Source organism: Geotrypetes seraphini, chromosome 2 (genome assembly GCF_902459505.1).
Source record: "Geotrypetes seraphini chromosome 2, aGeoSer1.1, whole genome shotgun sequence".
NCBI lineage: Eukaryota > Metazoa > Chordata > Amphibia > Gymnophiona > Dermophiidae > Geotrypetes > Geotrypetes seraphini.
This window is the reverse complement of record NC_047085.1, coordinates 416,914,220-416,932,315: the sequence shown is the minus strand read 5'-3', so window position 1 is coordinate 416,932,315 and position 18,096 is coordinate 416,914,220. Positions and strand designations below refer to the sequence as shown.

Here is an 18,096-nt window from a genome sequence, read left to right as displayed (position 1 = left end):
TAGATAGATTGTGAGCCCCCTGGGACAGACAGGGGAAAATGCTTGAGTACCTGAATAATTTCATGTAAACCATTCTGAGCTCCCCTGGGAGAACAGTATAGAAAATTGAATGCATAAATAAATTCATGCCCTGAGATCAGTAGCAAGGAATGATGCTACTATTTGGGTTTCTGCCATGTAGTTGCAGATTGGCCACTGCTGGAAACAGGATACTGTGCTAGATGGACCTTTTGTATAACCCAGTATGGTTATTCTTTTTTTATATAAATCTTTAGTCATTTTCAAAAGCCAACAATAAGTGCAACAGATTAACAAACAAATATTACAATAATCAGCACTCAATACAATCAAATGATATAATAAATATATAACACCCCCCCCCTCCCACCCACCCTTCCTGGATGTGCATAACAGAAATCAAAGGGAAATATGTATGTTTATTTCATACAAAATTTTGTTAATGGATCCCAAATTGCTTTGAATTTATTATAGTGTCCCAATTTTAACAAATTCATATGTTCAAATTTATAAATTTGGCATAAAGTTTCCCACCAAAAACTATAATTTATATTATCCCAATTTTTCATGATAGCTGCATAGCAACCCCTGTCTGATTTGCATTAATTGGACTTTTGGGCATTAATAATGTTCTAAACAACACTACATCATACGTCAATGATAATGGAATTCCAGGATCATAGTAATTTGACCCCATATAGATCTCCAAAATTTAACTATCAAAGGGCAATAGAACAATAGATGATCCAGTATCCCTATATCGAGATGACAGTGCCAGCATCTATTTGACTTAGAACTATTTAACTTTTGCAACCGAACAGAGGTCCAGAAAATTCTATACAACAGAAAAAATCAAGTCTGTTTCATAGATGGGGATGCTGTACATCTCATCCTCCAAGTCCAAATCTGTGGCCATTGAGAAGCAGAAATTTGCTGCTTTGTCTCAATGCTCCAAATGTCTTTTAGACTAGTTTAAGGTTTTTTTATTCAGATGCTCAGATATTAATTTATACCACCTGGCAGTATGGTTATTCTTATGTTCTTTGTGGGGTTTTGTATTACTTCTTGATTTATCTAGTAACTAGTCGTTAAGCCCGTTACATTAACGGGTGCTAGAATATATGTGTGTCTGTCTGTCTGTGTTTCTTTATCTCTCTCTCCTTCTGTCTCCCCCCCCCCCCCGAGCAAAGCTGTCTGCCTCCAGCACACCCCTCCCCCCAAAGCAGCCCCCTTTTCCTCTCCCTAACTGTCTCTCCATGGCCCCTTCTATGTTCCCCCCGTGCAAAACTGACTGTCCCCAGCACACCTCCCCCCCCCAAAACAGCCCCTTTCCCTCTCCCTATCTCTCCAAGGTCCCTTCTGTCTCCCCCAGCACACCCCTTCCCCAAAGCAGCCCCCTTTCCCTCTCCCTGTCTCTCCATGGCCCCTTCTGTCTCCCCTCAGCACACCCCCTCCCCCCAAAGCAGCCCCCTTTCCCTCTCCCTCTGACCCCCTGTATTGATTCCCCTGCTTACCCTCCCTGCATCCCGGCGTCTTCTGGCCTGCTCCAGGCCGCGATCGTGGTGGCCGGCCCCAGCGAACCTCACAGGCCGCTCCCCAACCCGGAAGCACGCTCCCTCCCGACGCGATCCTGTGCGTCAGAGGGAACGTGCCACCGAGGCCGGAAAGCGGCCCGCGAGGCCCGCCAAAGCCGGCCACGATCGCAGGCTGCCCCGAAGAGAAGGATCAGCGGCAGCGGCAGCAGCAGCGGTGAGCGAGGGCGGGAGGTGAGGTGCTTGCTTCCGGTTAGTGAGGAGCTTGCTTCAGATTGGTGAGTGAGGAGGGGAGTGGCCAGAGTGATCCCTGGCCGCGTTCTAAAATGGAATGCGGCCACGGATCAGAAAACACAGCGCCAGGGATCACGATTTTTCAAGAGCGCATGCATGCTCCAGGGTTTTATTATATAGGATTGCCTGAAGGGGAGTTTTCTGAGACAGAACTGCAGGAAAGGGGTACAAGATGCCAAGTCTTTATTCAATAGACATAGTTGTAAGCATAAAATAGTTTGTATCCAAAATATGGTGCAAGAAGTTGATGAACCGCTTTTGATTTTGCACTGCGAAGGAGCCTACCCAGCTCGCTTGGCTGTTTACACCAGTAGTTCCAAACCCTGTCCTGGAGGACCCCCAGGCCAATTGGGTTTTCAGGCTAGCCCTAATGAATATGGATGAGAGAGATTTGCATATAATGGAAGTGACAGGCATGCAAATCTGCTCCATGCATATTCATTAGGGCTAGCCTGAAAACCCGATTGGCCTGGGGGTCCTCCAGGACAGGGTTGGGAACCACTGGTCTACACCACTGCCATTTCCAGTTGTTATCCATATGGTACCTTAGTATGTGATACTTTTCAGGACCCCTGAGGAAGAAGTGTTTCTTTGAAACACGGACCGCGTCGGGTCCCAGTTCATCAACTTCTTGGACCATATTTTGGATACAAACTGTTTTATGCTTATATCTATGTCTATTGAATAAAGACTTGGGGCTCCTTTTACAAAGGCGCGCTAGGGCCTTAACGCGTGGAATAGCGCGTGCTAATATTGCCGTGTGCGCTAGCTGCTACCGCCTCCGCTTGAGCAGGAAGTCGTTTTTTGGCTAGCGCGTGCTATAGTGCGCGGTAATCCTGCACTAAAAACACTAGCGCACCTTTGTAAAAGGAGCCCTTGGCCTATTGTACCCCATTCCTGCAGTTCTTCCTTTTGTTTGTTGTTTGACATATCCCTGCAGTTTTGGTAAATTTTTTGTTCATGCTTGCCGTGCAGTTACTGAGGCAACATTGCATATTTTAAATTCATCTGCCTTGATCTCTCTGAAAAAAGCAGAATATAAATGATAATTAAAATTTTCTCTTCATACAGTATGCTTTGTGTATTTTAATTTTGTGGTTACTGTTCCTAGGTTGTATTTTGTTATTATTGCTCCAGGATGATGTAAATTATGATGTAATTATGTATGTTTGTTGTATGGAAACTGCTGAGATCCCAGGCGATACATCATTTTAAAACAATATTTATTAAAAAATTTATATACCCCATGAAAACTATACGGTGTACGGAATTACATGCATACATATTAAAAATGCTAAACATGTTTTGACAAGACAAACACATTAAAACATTAACTAACGATATCATAAGAACATAAGAATTGCCGCTCCTGGGTCAGACCAGTGGTCCATCGTGCCCAGCAGTCCGCTCATCACTTTGGTCAAAGACCAGTGCTTTAAATGAGTCCAGGCTCACCTGCATACGTTCCAATTTAGCAGGAACTTGTCCAACTTTGTCTTGAATCCATGGAGGGTGTTTCCCCCTATAACAGACTCCAGAAGAGCGTTCCAGTTTTCTACCACTCTCTGGGTGAAGAAGAACTTCCTTACGTTTGTACAGAATCTATCCCCTTTTAACTTTAGAGAGTGCCCTCTTGTTCTCCCTACCATGGAGAGGGTGCCTTTATTATAATCCTATATAATAAAACCCTACCTCGTGCATGTGCACTCCTATCTGCGTGCTTCCATGATCCGTAGGTCTGTGGCCGCAGGAATGCGCATGCGCGAGTCCCCAGCCTCACTTCCCAGCACCTACCACTTGCTGGCAGGACTGGACGCCAGCGCCGGACTCCCTGCTCTCCGTGTCGGCTCCTCTCACCAGCCGCACCAGCGTCGGAGAAGGCTTCCGACGCTGGCGGGATCGAGAGGAGCCGTGGCGACACCTCGCGGGGCGGGAAGGGAAGCCTAAAACACTCCAGCCGCAAAGGGATGCCGCGGTCCCGACTCCAAACCAGCTGATTCCAGCAGCGTGTGCAGCACTCTACACACGCTGCTTCGGGGCCTTTTACTGCCCTGATATGCTCTGCCGCGTCTCTGATGATGTCATCAGGGACGTGCCAGAGTAAATCAGGGCAGTAAAAGGCCCCAAAGCAGCGTGTGTAGAGTGCTGCACACGCTGCTGGAATCGGCAGGTTTGTCGGACCACGGGAAGGGAAGGGTGGGGGCGTCAAGGGACTAAGGGAGCAGGCAAGACCGAGGGAAGGGAAAGGGGGGGGGATAAGGGAAACGCTGCTGCTGCACAGGGAAGTAGTGGAGGGGGAGGAAATGCTGCTGCACAGGGACATGGAGGGGGAGGGAATGCTGCTGTGGCTGCTGCGCAGGGAAGTGGGGGGGGGGGGAGAGAGAGATAGAAAGAAAGCCAGACAGCGAGAGGAAGGCAGACAGAAAGAAAAGAAGAAAGGCACAGGGGCAGAGAGAGACCCAGAAAGACAGACAGACAAAGGGGGCCAGGGAGAGAGACAGACAGACAGAAAGAAAGACAGCGGGAGGGAGAGAGACACAGAAAAAAAGACAGACAGACATATATTCTAGCACCCGTTAATGTAATGGGCTAAAATACTAGTAATAATAATAATTTTATTCTTATATACCACGAAAGCCATGGTAGTTCGAGGCGGTTTACAACAAGAAGTGCTGGACAATCAGCGAAGAGGTTACAATTCAAAGTCGTCAATACAATCTTACATAATGGAAGAAGTGGAAAGCTATATAGTTCTTAGGTTACTGGTTGAATTAACAGAGATATAAAAATTCTTAGTTTACAAATCGGTTGAACAAACTCATTTTTACCAATTTTCTAAATTTGAAGTAGGTTGAGGAATGTGTGATAATGTTAATCATCCAGTCGTTCCATTTGCCTGCCTGGAAGGCAAGGGTTCTGTCCAGGAATCTTTTGTAGTGGCAGGCCTTTATTGTCGGATAGGTGAACAGATGTACTAAGAGCTCCTTTTACGAAGGCACATTAGGGCCTTAACACGCGGAATAGTGCATGCTATAATACCGCGTGTGCTAGCTGCTACCGCCTCCTCTTGAGCAGGCGGTAGTTTTTCAGATAGCGTGCTAATCTGGTGTTTGCGGTAGAAACACTAGCACACCTTCGTAAAAGGAGCCCTAAGTCTATTCCCTTCAGTATTTTGAATGTTTCAATCATGTCCCCTCTTAGGCTCATCTTTTTTAGGGAGAAGAGGCCCAGTTTCTCCAATCTCTCACTGTACGGCAACTCTTCCAGCCCCTTAACCATTTTAGTCGCTCTCCTCTGGACCCTTTCGAGTAGTACTGTGTCCTTCTTCATGTGCGGCAGGGGTGTCAAAGTCCCTCCTGGAGGGCCGCAATCCAGTCGGGTTTTCAGGATTTCCCCAATGAATATGCATGAGATGTATTTGCATGCACTGCTTTCATGGTATGCTAATAGATCTCATGCATATTCATTGGGGAAATCCTGAAAACCCGACTGGATTGCAGCCCTTGAGGAGGGACTATGACATCCCTGATGTACAGCGACCAGTGCTGGACGCAGTACTCCAGGTGAGGGCACACCATGGCCCGGTACAGTGGCATGATAACCTTCTCCGATCTGTTCGTGATCCCCTTCTTAATCATTCCTAGCATTCTGTTCGACCTTTTTGCCGCTGCGCGGATGGCTTCATTGACTTGTCGATCAGAACTCCCAAGTCTCTTTCCTAGGAGGTCTCTCCAAGTACCGCCCTGGACATCCTGTATTCGTACTTGAGATTTTTGTTAACAACATGCATCACTTTACACTTATCCACGTTGAACCTCGCTTGCCATGTCGATGCCCATTTCTCGAGCTTGATTATGTCACATTGCAGATCTTTGCAATCTCCCTGTGTTTTCACTACTCTGAATAACTTTGTATTGTCTGCAAATTTAATCACCTCAGTCGTCGTACCAATGTCCAGATCATTTATAAAGATGTTGAAGAGCAAGGGTCCAAGCACTGAGCCCTGCAGCACCCCACCACCAGCTTAGGACCTCCTCCAAAGGCAGCCAGGGATTTCCCTCCACAAAGTCGCTGGCAGATTCCATGAACCACTGACGTGCCAGCATTTGTGACCTAGGGACGCTGCTGCTGCCTACCAAGTTCGGTAAAAGAGACACCTGGCTACCTTCAGAGGAAGTCCTCAGCTGACATAGCTTGAGGTTCCTTATCAGCTGGAGTATTTATATTGTATATTTACATTTAGAAGCTCTGGCAGAGATCCATTTACAAAGTATGTATTCTTCCCAAAAAACATTAAAAAACATTAAAAAGGGGGACAAATCCTTCTTCAGGTATATTAGTGACAGAAAAAGGAACACAGGCGGGATAGTACGCCTTAGAAGACCGGACGGAAGTTACGTGGAAGCAGATTCTGATAAAGCCGAACTACTGAATGAATACTTCTGCTCAGTCTTCACCTGTGAGGCACCGGGACACGGTCCCCAGTTGAAGGCAACACAAAAGCACAGAAGACCCGTTTCAGAATTTTGAGTTCACACCAGGTGAAGTTTACAGTGAACTGGCAAGACTCAAGGTGAACAAAGCCATGGGACCAGACAATTTGCACCCAAGAATGCTCAGAGAATTGAGCGATGTCCTGGCGAAACCGTTGGCTGAGCTATTCAATCTCTCCCTAAGTGAGGGGAAAGTTCCCCTGGACTGGAAATTAGCTAATGTCGTTCCTCTGCATAAAAAGGGTTGCAGGGCAGAGGCTGCAAATTATAGACCGGTGAGTCTCACATCAATAGTGTGCAAACTCATGGAAACACTAATTAAAAGCAAATTGGACACGATCTTGAATGAAGGGAATCTTCGGGATCCCAGTCAGCATGGATTCACCAAGGGTAGGTCCTGCCAATCCAATCTCATCAGCTTCTTTGACTGGGTAACAAGAAAGTTGGACTTGGGAGAGTCTTTGGACGTCGTGTACCTGGACTTCAGGAAAGCTTTTGACAGTGTCCCACACCGCAGGCTGCTAAGCAAGATGGAATCGATGGGGTTAGGAGAGACACTAACTGCATGGGTCAATGATTGGCTGAGTGGCAGACTTCAGAGGGTGGTGGTTAATGGTACCCTCTCTAAAACATCGGAGGTGACCAGTGGAGTGCCGCAGGGCTCGTTCCTGGGTCCACTCCTTTTCAACATATTCATAGGGGATCTGACTCAAGGGCTTCAAGGTAAAATAACACTATTCGCCGATGATGCCAAACTATGTAATATAGTAAGTGAATGCAGTTTACAGAATTATATGGCGCAGGACCTGCTTACATTGGAAAGTTGGTCCTCAACCTGGCAGCTAGGCTTCAATGCTAAGAAATGTAAGGTCATGCACCTCGGAAGCGGAAATCCATGCAGGACGTACTTCTTGAACGGAGAAACTTTAACTAGGACTTCAGCAGAACGAGATTTAGGAGTAATCATCAGTGCAGACATGAAAACTGCCAATCAAGTGGAGAAGGCTTCATCTAAGGCAAGGCAGATATTGGGTTGTATCAATAGAAGTTTCGTCAGCCGAAAGCCTGAAGTCATAATGCCGTTGTACAGGGCCATGGTGAGACCTCATCTGGAGTACTGTGTGCAATTCTGGAGGCCACATTACAGTAAAGATGTGCGCAGAATTGAATCGGTTCAACGGATGGCCACCAGGATGATCTCGGGGCTCAAGGGTCTCTCGTACGAAGAGAGACTGAACAAATTGCAGCTCTACACTCTTGAGGAACGTAGGAAGAGGGGAGACATGATCGAAACATTTAAGTACCTCACGGGATGTGTCGAAGTGGAAGATGATATTTTCTTTCTCAAGGGACCCTCGGCCACAAGAGGGCACCCGCTCAAACTCAGGGGGGGAAAATTTCATGGCGACACCAGAAAGTATTTCTTCACAGAGAGAGTGGTTGATCATTGGAACAAGCTTCCAGTGCAGGTGATCGAGGCAGACAGCGTGCCAGACTTTAAGAATAAATGGGATACCCATGTGGGATCCCTACGAGGGTCAAGATAAGGAAATTGGGTCATTAGGGCATAGACAGGGGGTGGGTAAGCAGAGTGGGCAGACTTGATGGGCTGTAGCCCTTTTCTGCCATCATCTTCTATGTTTCTATGTAATATTTCCAAATTAATAAAGTGTCTTTGCTTATATGAAAATGAGTCTCTACCAGAGCCTTTAATTCAGTAGCATAATTAAATGAAATACTAGTCTGAAGTTTATCGAGACATGTGGGGACAGAAGAGATTACTTGCAGCAATGGGCGGGGATGGATTCTATTCCAGCGGGGACGGAGTTGATTATAGGTGGGGATGGGTTTGATTTCTGTCCCCGCGCAACTCTCTAGTTCCAACTCAGTTCCGAATACTTCAGTGTTATGTCTCAACTTAGTGAGTCTAGAAATCAAAAAGCAAAAACTAAACAGCCATTCAAATACAGTTCCAAAACATTGCTGCTTCTTGCAATTCTGTAGGCTATACAAATGCCTCCTTGGTTGCCTTCTCCAAGGTATAATATAAGATTTTTGAACTTTCTGAAATCTCCTTTAATCTCTCCTGTTGATATAGTAAAATGATATTTTATGAAAATTTTGAAGATTCCAAGTGACTCCGTTCCACTGATAACAAGAGCTCAGTATATAGCGCCCAAGAAAAGGATCTGGGTTTCATTGTAAACAATACGATGAAACCTTCCGCCCAATGAAAATTACAAAGACTAGAGGGACACTCGATGAAGTTACAGGGAAATAATTTTAAAACCAATAGGAGGAAATTTTTTTTCACTCAGAGAATAGTTAACGTGTAGCCAGAGGATGTGGTAAGAGCAGATAGCGTTGCTGGTTTTTAGGAAGGTTTCAAGTTTAATATAAATTTGATTGATCGCTTATTCAAAATTCTAAGCGATGTACAAATCAGTAAAATTACAAAATTTAGGGGACAACAAAACAGACAACACAAATGAAATCTTGTAAGATATTAAAAACTAATGTTACAAACATATTAAAACAAAAAGAAAGAAAGGGAAAAGAAATACAAGTTGTTTGATAGTAAATAAGACATATATGGGAAACTACACTGGGAAGAGAGAGATCAAGTACTTCAGAGAAGTAAAGAAATGCAATTGAAATAAGACTACTAGTCAGGCTTTCTAATTACCAAATGCATCCTTAAAAAGAAAGCTTTTTAATTTGCTCTTAAATCTGTCCAAGTCACGTTCTTCCCTTAAATAGGGAGTGAGTTCCATGTTTGGGGGGCTGTGACAGAAAAAAATGAATTGCTGACGTGTATTAATGATTTTAAGTGAGGGAATTATTAATAAATGTTGATTGTTTAATCTCAATAATCTATTTGAGGTGTAGGGAATTAGTAATTTATAAATAAAAGCAGGACAAGTTTCTGGAGGAAAAGTCCAAAGTCTGTTATTGAGAAAGACATAGGGAAGCCACTGCTTGCCCTGTATCGGGAGCATGGAATATTGCTACACCTTGGGTTTTGGCCAGGTACTAGTGACCTGGATTGGCCACCATTGAGAATGGGCTACTGGGCTTGATGGACCATTGGTCTGACCCAGTAAGGCTATTCTTATGTTCTTAGTGAACTCTAAAAATGTCAAAATTAATTTAACATCTTTCTTAGGATCTTCTTTGGAAATAGTTACACAGAGAGCAACTATGGTAGTAACTTTTGCTTTGGAGCATGACCATAACAATATTTTGAAACTTTCCTTTAGATTTCTTGATGCTTTGTTTTTTTGGGCTCAAAAATAAGAGAATTTCTTGATTTAGATAGAGGTACACAAATGCGGCGCAAGGCCTTTTTGGCCTTTCGTTCTAGGGTTTTAAGCCCTGGGCGCTGAATTTATTTTGCATTTTCCTTGTATTTGTTTTGTGACTTTTTGAGGGTAATCATTTTTCAATTTCTGTATCCTAAACAATTGGAGGATGTTAATGTAATTGTATAAGAACCTTATCGTCACTGTAAGGGATGGCTTGGATGGGTTTTGATCCTGGATATTCTCTAAGGTATAAAACATTTCCTCTGTTTGAGGATCTTTTACTAAGGCGTGCTAGCTCATTTAGCGTGCATTAAATGCTAACGTGCCCATTATATTCTATGGACGTATTAGAATTTAGCGTGCACTAAATCGGCTGGCGCACTTTAGTAAAAGACTCCCTTTATTAGTTAAATCTTAGATCCGTTACTTCACTTGTGGACAATTTAATAATATCTTTTTTTCTGGTGTTTTTTTATACTTATACTTTGGGATTACTATTATATCTATATTTCTGTATATTTCTATATATTGGTGATATGTTAAATTTGAAATGTAATTTAAAAAATAACATTCCATATTATAATATAAAATAATATTCCATAAATAACTGGAATTTGAAGGTTGGATGGCATTTCTTGATGCCTCTGGCTGATAGATGACTTCTCTTTTGCAGTCTCGCAGGGGCTGAAACGAGAGACTGACACCATAGACAAACAACATAAAGAACAAGAAAGAGAGTCTCTGAGTCTTTTAATCTTCAAAGGTGGGCAGAGGTCCATGGTGATCATGCTTCTTCGTATGGTTAATCCGGGGGTCCTGATGGCTTTTCAAAACCTGACAATTTGTCCGGGTTTTGAAAAGCTTCCCCCGAAATTGTGTTGGGCAAGAGCAAGCAGCGGAGGCAGGGCTACAAATGTAAAATCTGGCAACCCTAGGCATGAGGAGCACAATATCAGTAACGGGTCTGCAGAAGGTATGATTGTGTAACTGCCCTTTTACAAAAAGCACATTGGCTTACGATCACCCACAGAATTTAATGTAAGATCATATTATTATTACATAAGAACATAAGAGGTTGCCTCCGCCGAGTCAGACCAGAGGTCCATCTCGCTCAGCGGTCCGCTCCCGCGGCGGCCCATCAGGCCTAGTTGCCTGAACAATGTCCCTGACTAATTCTGTACTGTCTCTAATCCTATCCCTATAACCTACCTCTACTCCTATCTATACCCCTCAATCCCTTGGTCTTCCAGGTACCTATCTAAACCTTCTTTGAAGCCCTGTAGCGTGCTCCTGCTTATCACATCCTCCGGTAGCGCGTTCCATGTATCCACCCTCTGGTTGAAAAAGAACTTCCTAGCATTTGTTCAAAACCAGACCCTTTCAATTTCTCTGAGTGCCCCCTTGTACTTGTGGTTCCCCATAATTTGAAAAATCTGTCCCTATCTACTCTTTCTATGCCCTTCATGATCTTGAAGGTTTCTATCATGTCTCCTCTAAGTCTCCGCTTTTATAGGGAGAAAAGCCCCAGCTTTTTCAGTCTGTCAGTATATGAGAGGTCCTCCATACCATAACATTCAAAACTCCATCTCGTACACTTCGTTCAATGGACCAACATTTACTAATGGTCCCATCTCTAAAGATTATAAGCACACATCGACAAGATATTTTTGGGGTATTTACTCCTAAGATCCAGAATGCCCTTCTATTATACCTAAGGGAAGATAAGAATATGGATCATTTCAAAAGTAGCCTTAAATGTTTTCTTTTTAAAGATGCTTATAATTGCTAAATTTTCCTTAGCTATTTTCAGCTGATTTTTTTCCCCATTCCTGTCATATTTGCCTTTTTTGTTTCTTTTCTCAAAAAGATTGTATTTCTCCCTTTTTACCCTTTAGTACCAGTCAATTAATGTTTTTTGTGTTGTCTGTAGTGTCAAATTTTTGCTATTAACTATACCCATTATTTTATTGTAGTTCGCTTAGTAAACCAAGATAAGTGTTTTGTTCAAATTTTATTATTAAATTTGAAACTTGAAGGTCCTTGCAGTTCCCTGTTTCATGGTTCTTACTTTCACTTTTTGGACTTTCCCATCATTGCTGGGAACCGCTCTGGTGACCAGCACCAGAGGTCAATCATTGCGTTGGGTTTGGTTATCTTTGAGTAAGATGAGGTCACCCTCTCGGATGTTGACTCTGCTAGTCTAGCAAAATCAAACAAAACAGATCTCAATCTACTTAAAATGGAAGAAAAAACCTTAGTGGTCCAGAGGTGAACAGCTATAACAGCATATATGGACTCGATATCTTTTATAGGCACAAAAAATCCTCTATATAACTAATCTAATTCAGCATGTAATGCGATAAGTGAATATAAATAATAAATCAGCACTTATCTTGTGGCCTGATGGAGACCCATTTCACATACTAACTTCTTTAGGAGATCCAAGTGCTGTGTCTAAAACAAAAAACATACTGATTAAAAATAGGTAAAACAATAGAAAAGACACAGCCACTTGGAAACATAGAAACATAGAAAAAAGCGGCAGAAAAGGGCTATAGCCCACCAAGTCTGCCCATTCCATGTATCCCCCCCCCTGAGTTTACTCACTTAAAGATCCCACGTGAGTATCCCATTTTCTCTTAAAATCCGTCACGCTGCTGGCCTTTATCACCTGGAGTGGGAGTCTGTTCCAATGATCCACAACTCTCTCGGTGAAGAAATACTTCCTGAAGTCGCCACAAAACTTCCCTCCCCTGATTTTCAGCGGATGCCCTCTGGTGGTCGAGGGTCCCATGAGCCGGAAGATATCATCTTCTGACTCGATGCGTCCCGTGATATACTTATACGTTTCAATCATATCTCCCCGTTCTCTTCTTTCCTCAAGTGAGTACAGTCGCAATTTCTTTAGTCTTTCTTCATACGTGAGATCCTTGAGCCCCAAGACCATCCTGGTGGCCGTTCGCTGTACCGACTCGATTCTCAGCACGTCCTTTCGGTAGTGAGGTCTCCAAAACTGAATGCAGTACTCTAAGTGAGGCCTCACCATGGCTCTGTACAACGGCATCACAACTTCAGGTCTCCTGCTGACGAAACCTCTTTGTATACACCCCATCATTTGTCTTGCCCTGGAGGAAGCCTTCTCCACTTGATTGGCAACCTTCATGTCCTCGCTAATGATCACTCCTAGGTCGCGTTCCGCTGTGGTCCTAACCATGGAAAAACATGTTCATGTAAAACCAGCTTGAACACTAGCTTCAGTACTGTTCAAAACGCTGTTACACTTTGGCTTTTATTGAAATCCTTTTTCTTTAAAACTGTTAATATTATCTGATATTAATCTTAATGTAAAACAAAGGATGCTGTGGAGACTGATGTTACTGATGCAGACTTTATTAGTGACAAGAAAGAAGATAATCCACAACTTTGGAACAAGAAGATATCCACTCCTTAAAACAGCATTATGTTGATTGCTTGTAATAGGAAGAAAAGGGGTATCTTCCTGTGCAACTGACACAGCTAGGGTTTGACGGCAGCAAAGGGAGGAGTCCAAGGCCCTGATTGTCTCAGATACCTAAGGCTCCTCCCCGTACATCCTAAGATGCACCAGGAAGGGGAAGGCTCGTAATTTTGGAGTGGTGGGCCTGGAGAGCAGGAGGGACTGGGCATCCCTCCTGCTGTCATCTATTTTTAAGGTACAGGGGAGGCTCAGGGAGAGTGGGGGTTGGTTTGGGGGGGACTTGGGGCATCTGGTGGCAGGAGGAAGTGGGTATCCTTTCTGCTGATTTTTTTTGTTTTAGGAAGGGGAATGGGGAAGGGAAGGGGAAAGGTTGGTTGGGGGGGGCAAGGCAAGGGGGGGAATAAGTGCAGGGGGGGTTGGTTCATTGTGGCAGAAGGGAGTGGGCATCACTCCTGCCAATTTTTGGGGAAGGAGAGGGGAGGGTTAGTTTAGGGGGCTTTGCAGGGGGGGGGGTTCTCAGGAGGGAGTGGGCATCTCTGCTGCCAATTTTTTTGTACCGTGGTCATCGGGGGAGAGGTCATCAGGGGAGGGTCAGCACGGCAAAGCATTTTTAAAATCAGCATATTTGTGCCCATAGGAAAAAAAAAGAAAAATAAATAGGTTACCAACAGGTGTTGGCTTTTCCTGGTCAGTCTTACTAGCTCGATTGTGGCATGCAAATGAGGTCATTAATATTAAAACCAGGCTTCCGGTCGATACCCTAAACTTGCATGCCAGAATGGGAGAATGTGGGACCGCATGGAAAACCATGCAGTGAGCTGTTTTGGGCATCGGGTCGGCAAAGCCAGTTTAGCGAAGATTGTTAGACAATCAGAAACTTTAGTGTATCTAGCCCAGAGTTTTTAATCACTTTTATTATTTACCAGTGATGTAGCAGGCAAACTCAGGCAGAGCATGTGACACTCCATTATAAGAGGTACAACACAGGGTTACAAAAAATATTCTTATAGGATACAAATAAGTGCATTTAAACTTGCAAGACCATGTTTACAGGTTGTAAAAGGGATCACAAAATGTGGGATATATTTGCAGTTCATCAGAAGTAAAGATAGTTACAGCCAAGACTAGCAATGCAAAGTTTGGATGGTTGTGTATAAATAGAACAGCTCAGCAAGCATGACTGGGTGATATGTTTACCTTGCAGTTTAAGGGAATTCCAGATTGTGTCTGCTCTGGCCATGTTGTGCTGGCAGTTTGGTGGATCACCCCATTAAATACGGTACAATCCTATTAAAACACAACACTAACGTGGAAGGAGGGAGAGAACTCCAGGATGGAGGAGATCAGACGCTCCGAACGGACAGCTGCTGAAATATTAATGAAAGCAGCCTGTCTTCAAGCTTTGAAATCAAATGACTTTGAGAAACTACAAGAGCTTTTGGTTGAGAAGAAAGCGGATGTGGACACAGTGTTTGAGGTGGAGGATCAGAACCTGGTCTTGGCCTCTTACAAACAAGGTAAAGTACTTATACTTGCCTTTCTTTAACCCTTTCAGGACCAAGGGACATATTTGTCCCATAACTTTAAAATCCTATAAATTTTGATTGGGAAAGTCTACAGTTCTAAATTTGATATGTACGGATTCCATAGGATACTGCCTTTATGTAAACAAACTGGTTCCGACATTCATTCATTAGCGTCGTTGCCAGATTGACGAGAAGATTCACTTGCCACACTGTCCATAAGCCAGAAGTGTGATTTTTTAAAAAAAAAATAATGATATTTCACAAAAAAATCAATTTTTTGGCATCTGCAAGCCCTTTTTACCATAAAAATGTCATCAAAACCACAAAAATTGGCCTACGATCCTTATGGTCCTGAAAGGGTTAAAGTGTGACAATCCTAGTTGACTCTTTGGCTTCAGTTTGTTATAGGAAGCACAGCATGGAGCAGATATGCAGAGTTACAGAAAGGCATAATGCACTGCACAATAACAAACAGAGAAAAGGCAGATACGAAGAATAGTTATGTTATGTTACATAATCTTGCACTTTGATACAGCCTTCCTTAAACAGAAGTTTGACTAAAGTGGTTCACAGCATTGCAATAATCATAATACCTCAAACTAATGATTCAATAGTAGGTCCTTTATTTATTTTTTTTCAACTTTGTATACTGTTCTCCCAGGGAGGCACAAAATGGTTTGCATGACTTTATTCAGGTACTCAAACATTTTCCCCTGACTGTCCTGATGGGCTCACAATCTATATAATGTACCTGGGGCAATGAAGGGATTAAGGGACTTGCCCAGGGTCACAAGGGGCAGCGTGGGCTTGAACCTACAACCTCAGGGTGCCGAGGCTGTAGCGTTAACTATTGCATCATATACTCAGAGATTAATTTAGCAACGTGAACTTTGCTTTCCTTCCAGCTAGCAGTGCATGTGCCTTTAAAGCAAATGTCTTTCCCAAGAAGACATTTGCTCCTTATGGCTCCTAGCTGCCACCACACAGCTCTATCCATGTCTATCAGATCTACTCCCGCAGGTCCCAGTTCTTTTCTTTCTCCTCTTTAGTCTTGCCTTCTCTTGCTATATTGAACACAAACCACTCCCTGTTTCTCACTTCAGTTTTGCACTGTCTTCAATCAAATTGCCCCCCCCCCCCTCCCTCAGCTTGCATTCCTCTTCACTTGCTCATATCTTTTTCCCTTCTTTCTTCTTGTCTCTCCTTACTTTATTCTACAATTTTCAGTTCTGGAGCATCATTTTCATTTTATTTATTAATTGTCCTATCTTTTCCCACCCTCATTTTGATATAATTTGATCAATTGCTTTCAGTTATCTCCCCTCCCCCCTTTGCTTCAAAGATACCCTTAAAACTCACCTGTTCACTGATCTTTACAATTGGTGATGCCTCGTCTGGGTTTCAAGGCTGGTGATACACTTCACTGATCACCCTTTCCTATCTGTCTTGATAACAATGATCATAACATGATCACATTTGATATAATCTCTAGAGAACGTACACACAGGAAATCCAATCCAATAGCATTTAACTTTACAAAAGGAGACTATGATAACATGAGGAGAATGGTGAAAAAACTTAGAAAAGCAGCTGCAAAGGTAAAAAATTTACATCAGGCATGACAGTTATTCAAAACTATCATCCTAGAAGCCCAGACCAGATGTATATTCCATGTACAAGGAGGAAGACCAAAAGACAGCTATCGTGCTTAACAAGTGAAATGAAGGAAGCTATTAAAGCTAAAAGAAAATCCTTCAGAAAGTGGAAGAAGGATCCGACTGAAAACAGAAGGAAACAGCATAAGGAAGACAAATGCAAGGCGCTGATAAGGAAGGCAAAGAGAGATCTTGAAAAGAAGATTGTGTTGGAGGCAGAAGCACATAGTAAAATCTTTTTTAGATATTTTAGAAGCAATAAACCAGGACAAGAATTAGTTGGATCGCTAGATGTCCGAGAGGAAGACAAGGTCATAGAGGAGAGATTAAATTAAATCTTTGTTTTGGTCTTTACCAAGGAAGATATAGAGGAGATCCCACTTCTCTTCCAAATTTAGGTAGTTTAGTTCCTGCAGATTTTAACACTTTTCAATTAGATGAACAGATTCAATTTTGGAATAACACCCTGCATAAAAATGTAGTTATTAAGCTAAGGCCTCACATTCTCAGTGTCAGCCCTGGTTCCATCAAGGTCTATAACTATGCCAATGACAGGTTCGTAGCACGCAATGTGCTGGGCAGAAATATAAAACCCCTGATCTGCTATATAAATGTAAACAAATGTGATGCTATTATGTTAACCAGCAAGCTTTGCAAAAAAGGCCTACTTTTCTAAACAGACCTGTGATGCCTCTAATTTTACAAGTATCCTTTATAAACTCTTTCTATGACTTACTCAGCATACCCAAACAAGTACTCAAGCCTTTAGACCCAGTGCAGATGAGTTGGCTAACTTTTAAAGTTGAAATACTACAGTCTTCCCAGATGTATTCACTCCTCATTCACCTCAGAGTTTAAGATCAACCTAGTCAACATTTTATATCCTGTTGAAACAAAATCCTGTTCCATATCAATATCACCACTTGCTCCTTGGATTCCAGTCCATCCCATTGACTCAAAATATCTATCACTGGTCTGCGCTCTATTCTGCATCTTATTATAACACGTGGAGGGGCATTTTTGATAGGATATCTAAGGGCTCCTTTTACTAAGCTGTGCTAGCAGTTATAGCATGCACTTAGCGTGCGCTACAATGCCGCATGTGCTAGACGCTAATGCCTCCATAAAGCTGGTGTTAGTTTTTCCGCATAGTGCGGGGGTTAGCTTGCGCTAAAAACGCTACCGCAGCTTAGTAAAAGGAGCCCTAAGTATGAGTTTGGACATTTTGGGAAAGACGTCCAGAAATCCAGTAAAGAAAATGTCCTTTTTCAAAACAGCAAGATGTGTTATCTTTAAAAAAAAAATTTTTTTTTAAATTACCTATTTAGATGGTTTGGCCCTTAGTACGTCTATCAAATATAAAGATGTCCATATGAAAAACACACAAAAGAAAGCTTTTCAGACGTCAAAGCAGCCATCATTCTTAGCAAACTGTTCATATAGTTGAGCAGAGGGACACTTTAGGGCAGGGGTCTCAAAGTCCCTCGAGGGCCACAATCCAGTCAGGTTTTCAGGAATTCCCCAATGAATATGCATGAGATCTATGTGCAGGCACTGCTTTCAATGCATATTCATTGGGGAAATCCTGAAAACCCGACTGGATTGCAGCCCTCAAGGAGGGACTTTGAGATCCCTGCTCTAGGGGGTACTGCAGTGAATGTCATATTTCAAAGTCCCAGGTATACGTCACAAAAAACTGCTTACATTGTATGGTGAGCCTTCCAAAACCCACCCAAAACTTACTGTAGAAACATAGAAACATACTGTACCCACCTGTATACCACAACAATAGTCCATATGCCTGCAAGTGTCAATA

The 18,096-nt window shown here is 43.0% G+C and overlaps 1 protein-coding gene across 2 annotated transcripts in view; it reads left to right on the top strand.

Annotated features, from left to right (window-relative positions):
* The window catches only part of ASB4 (ankyrin repeat and SOCS box containing 4), an 88,596-nt gene that overhangs the window by 5,738 nt on the left and 64,762 nt on the right, over positions 1-18,096 (top strand). Inside the window, exon 1 of one of the 2 annotated variants that reach the window (XM_033931091.1) lies at positions 14,374-14,616. The exons of the other annotated variant lie outside the window; for it this stretch is intronic. Coding sequence (XP_033786982.1) covers positions 14,433-14,616 — 184 coding nt within the window. The 5' untranslated portion in view covers positions 14,374-14,432. Of the gene's footprint in view, positions 1-14,373; positions 14,617-18,096 lie in introns of those variants that run through there. 2 annotated transcript variants of the gene reach the window in all.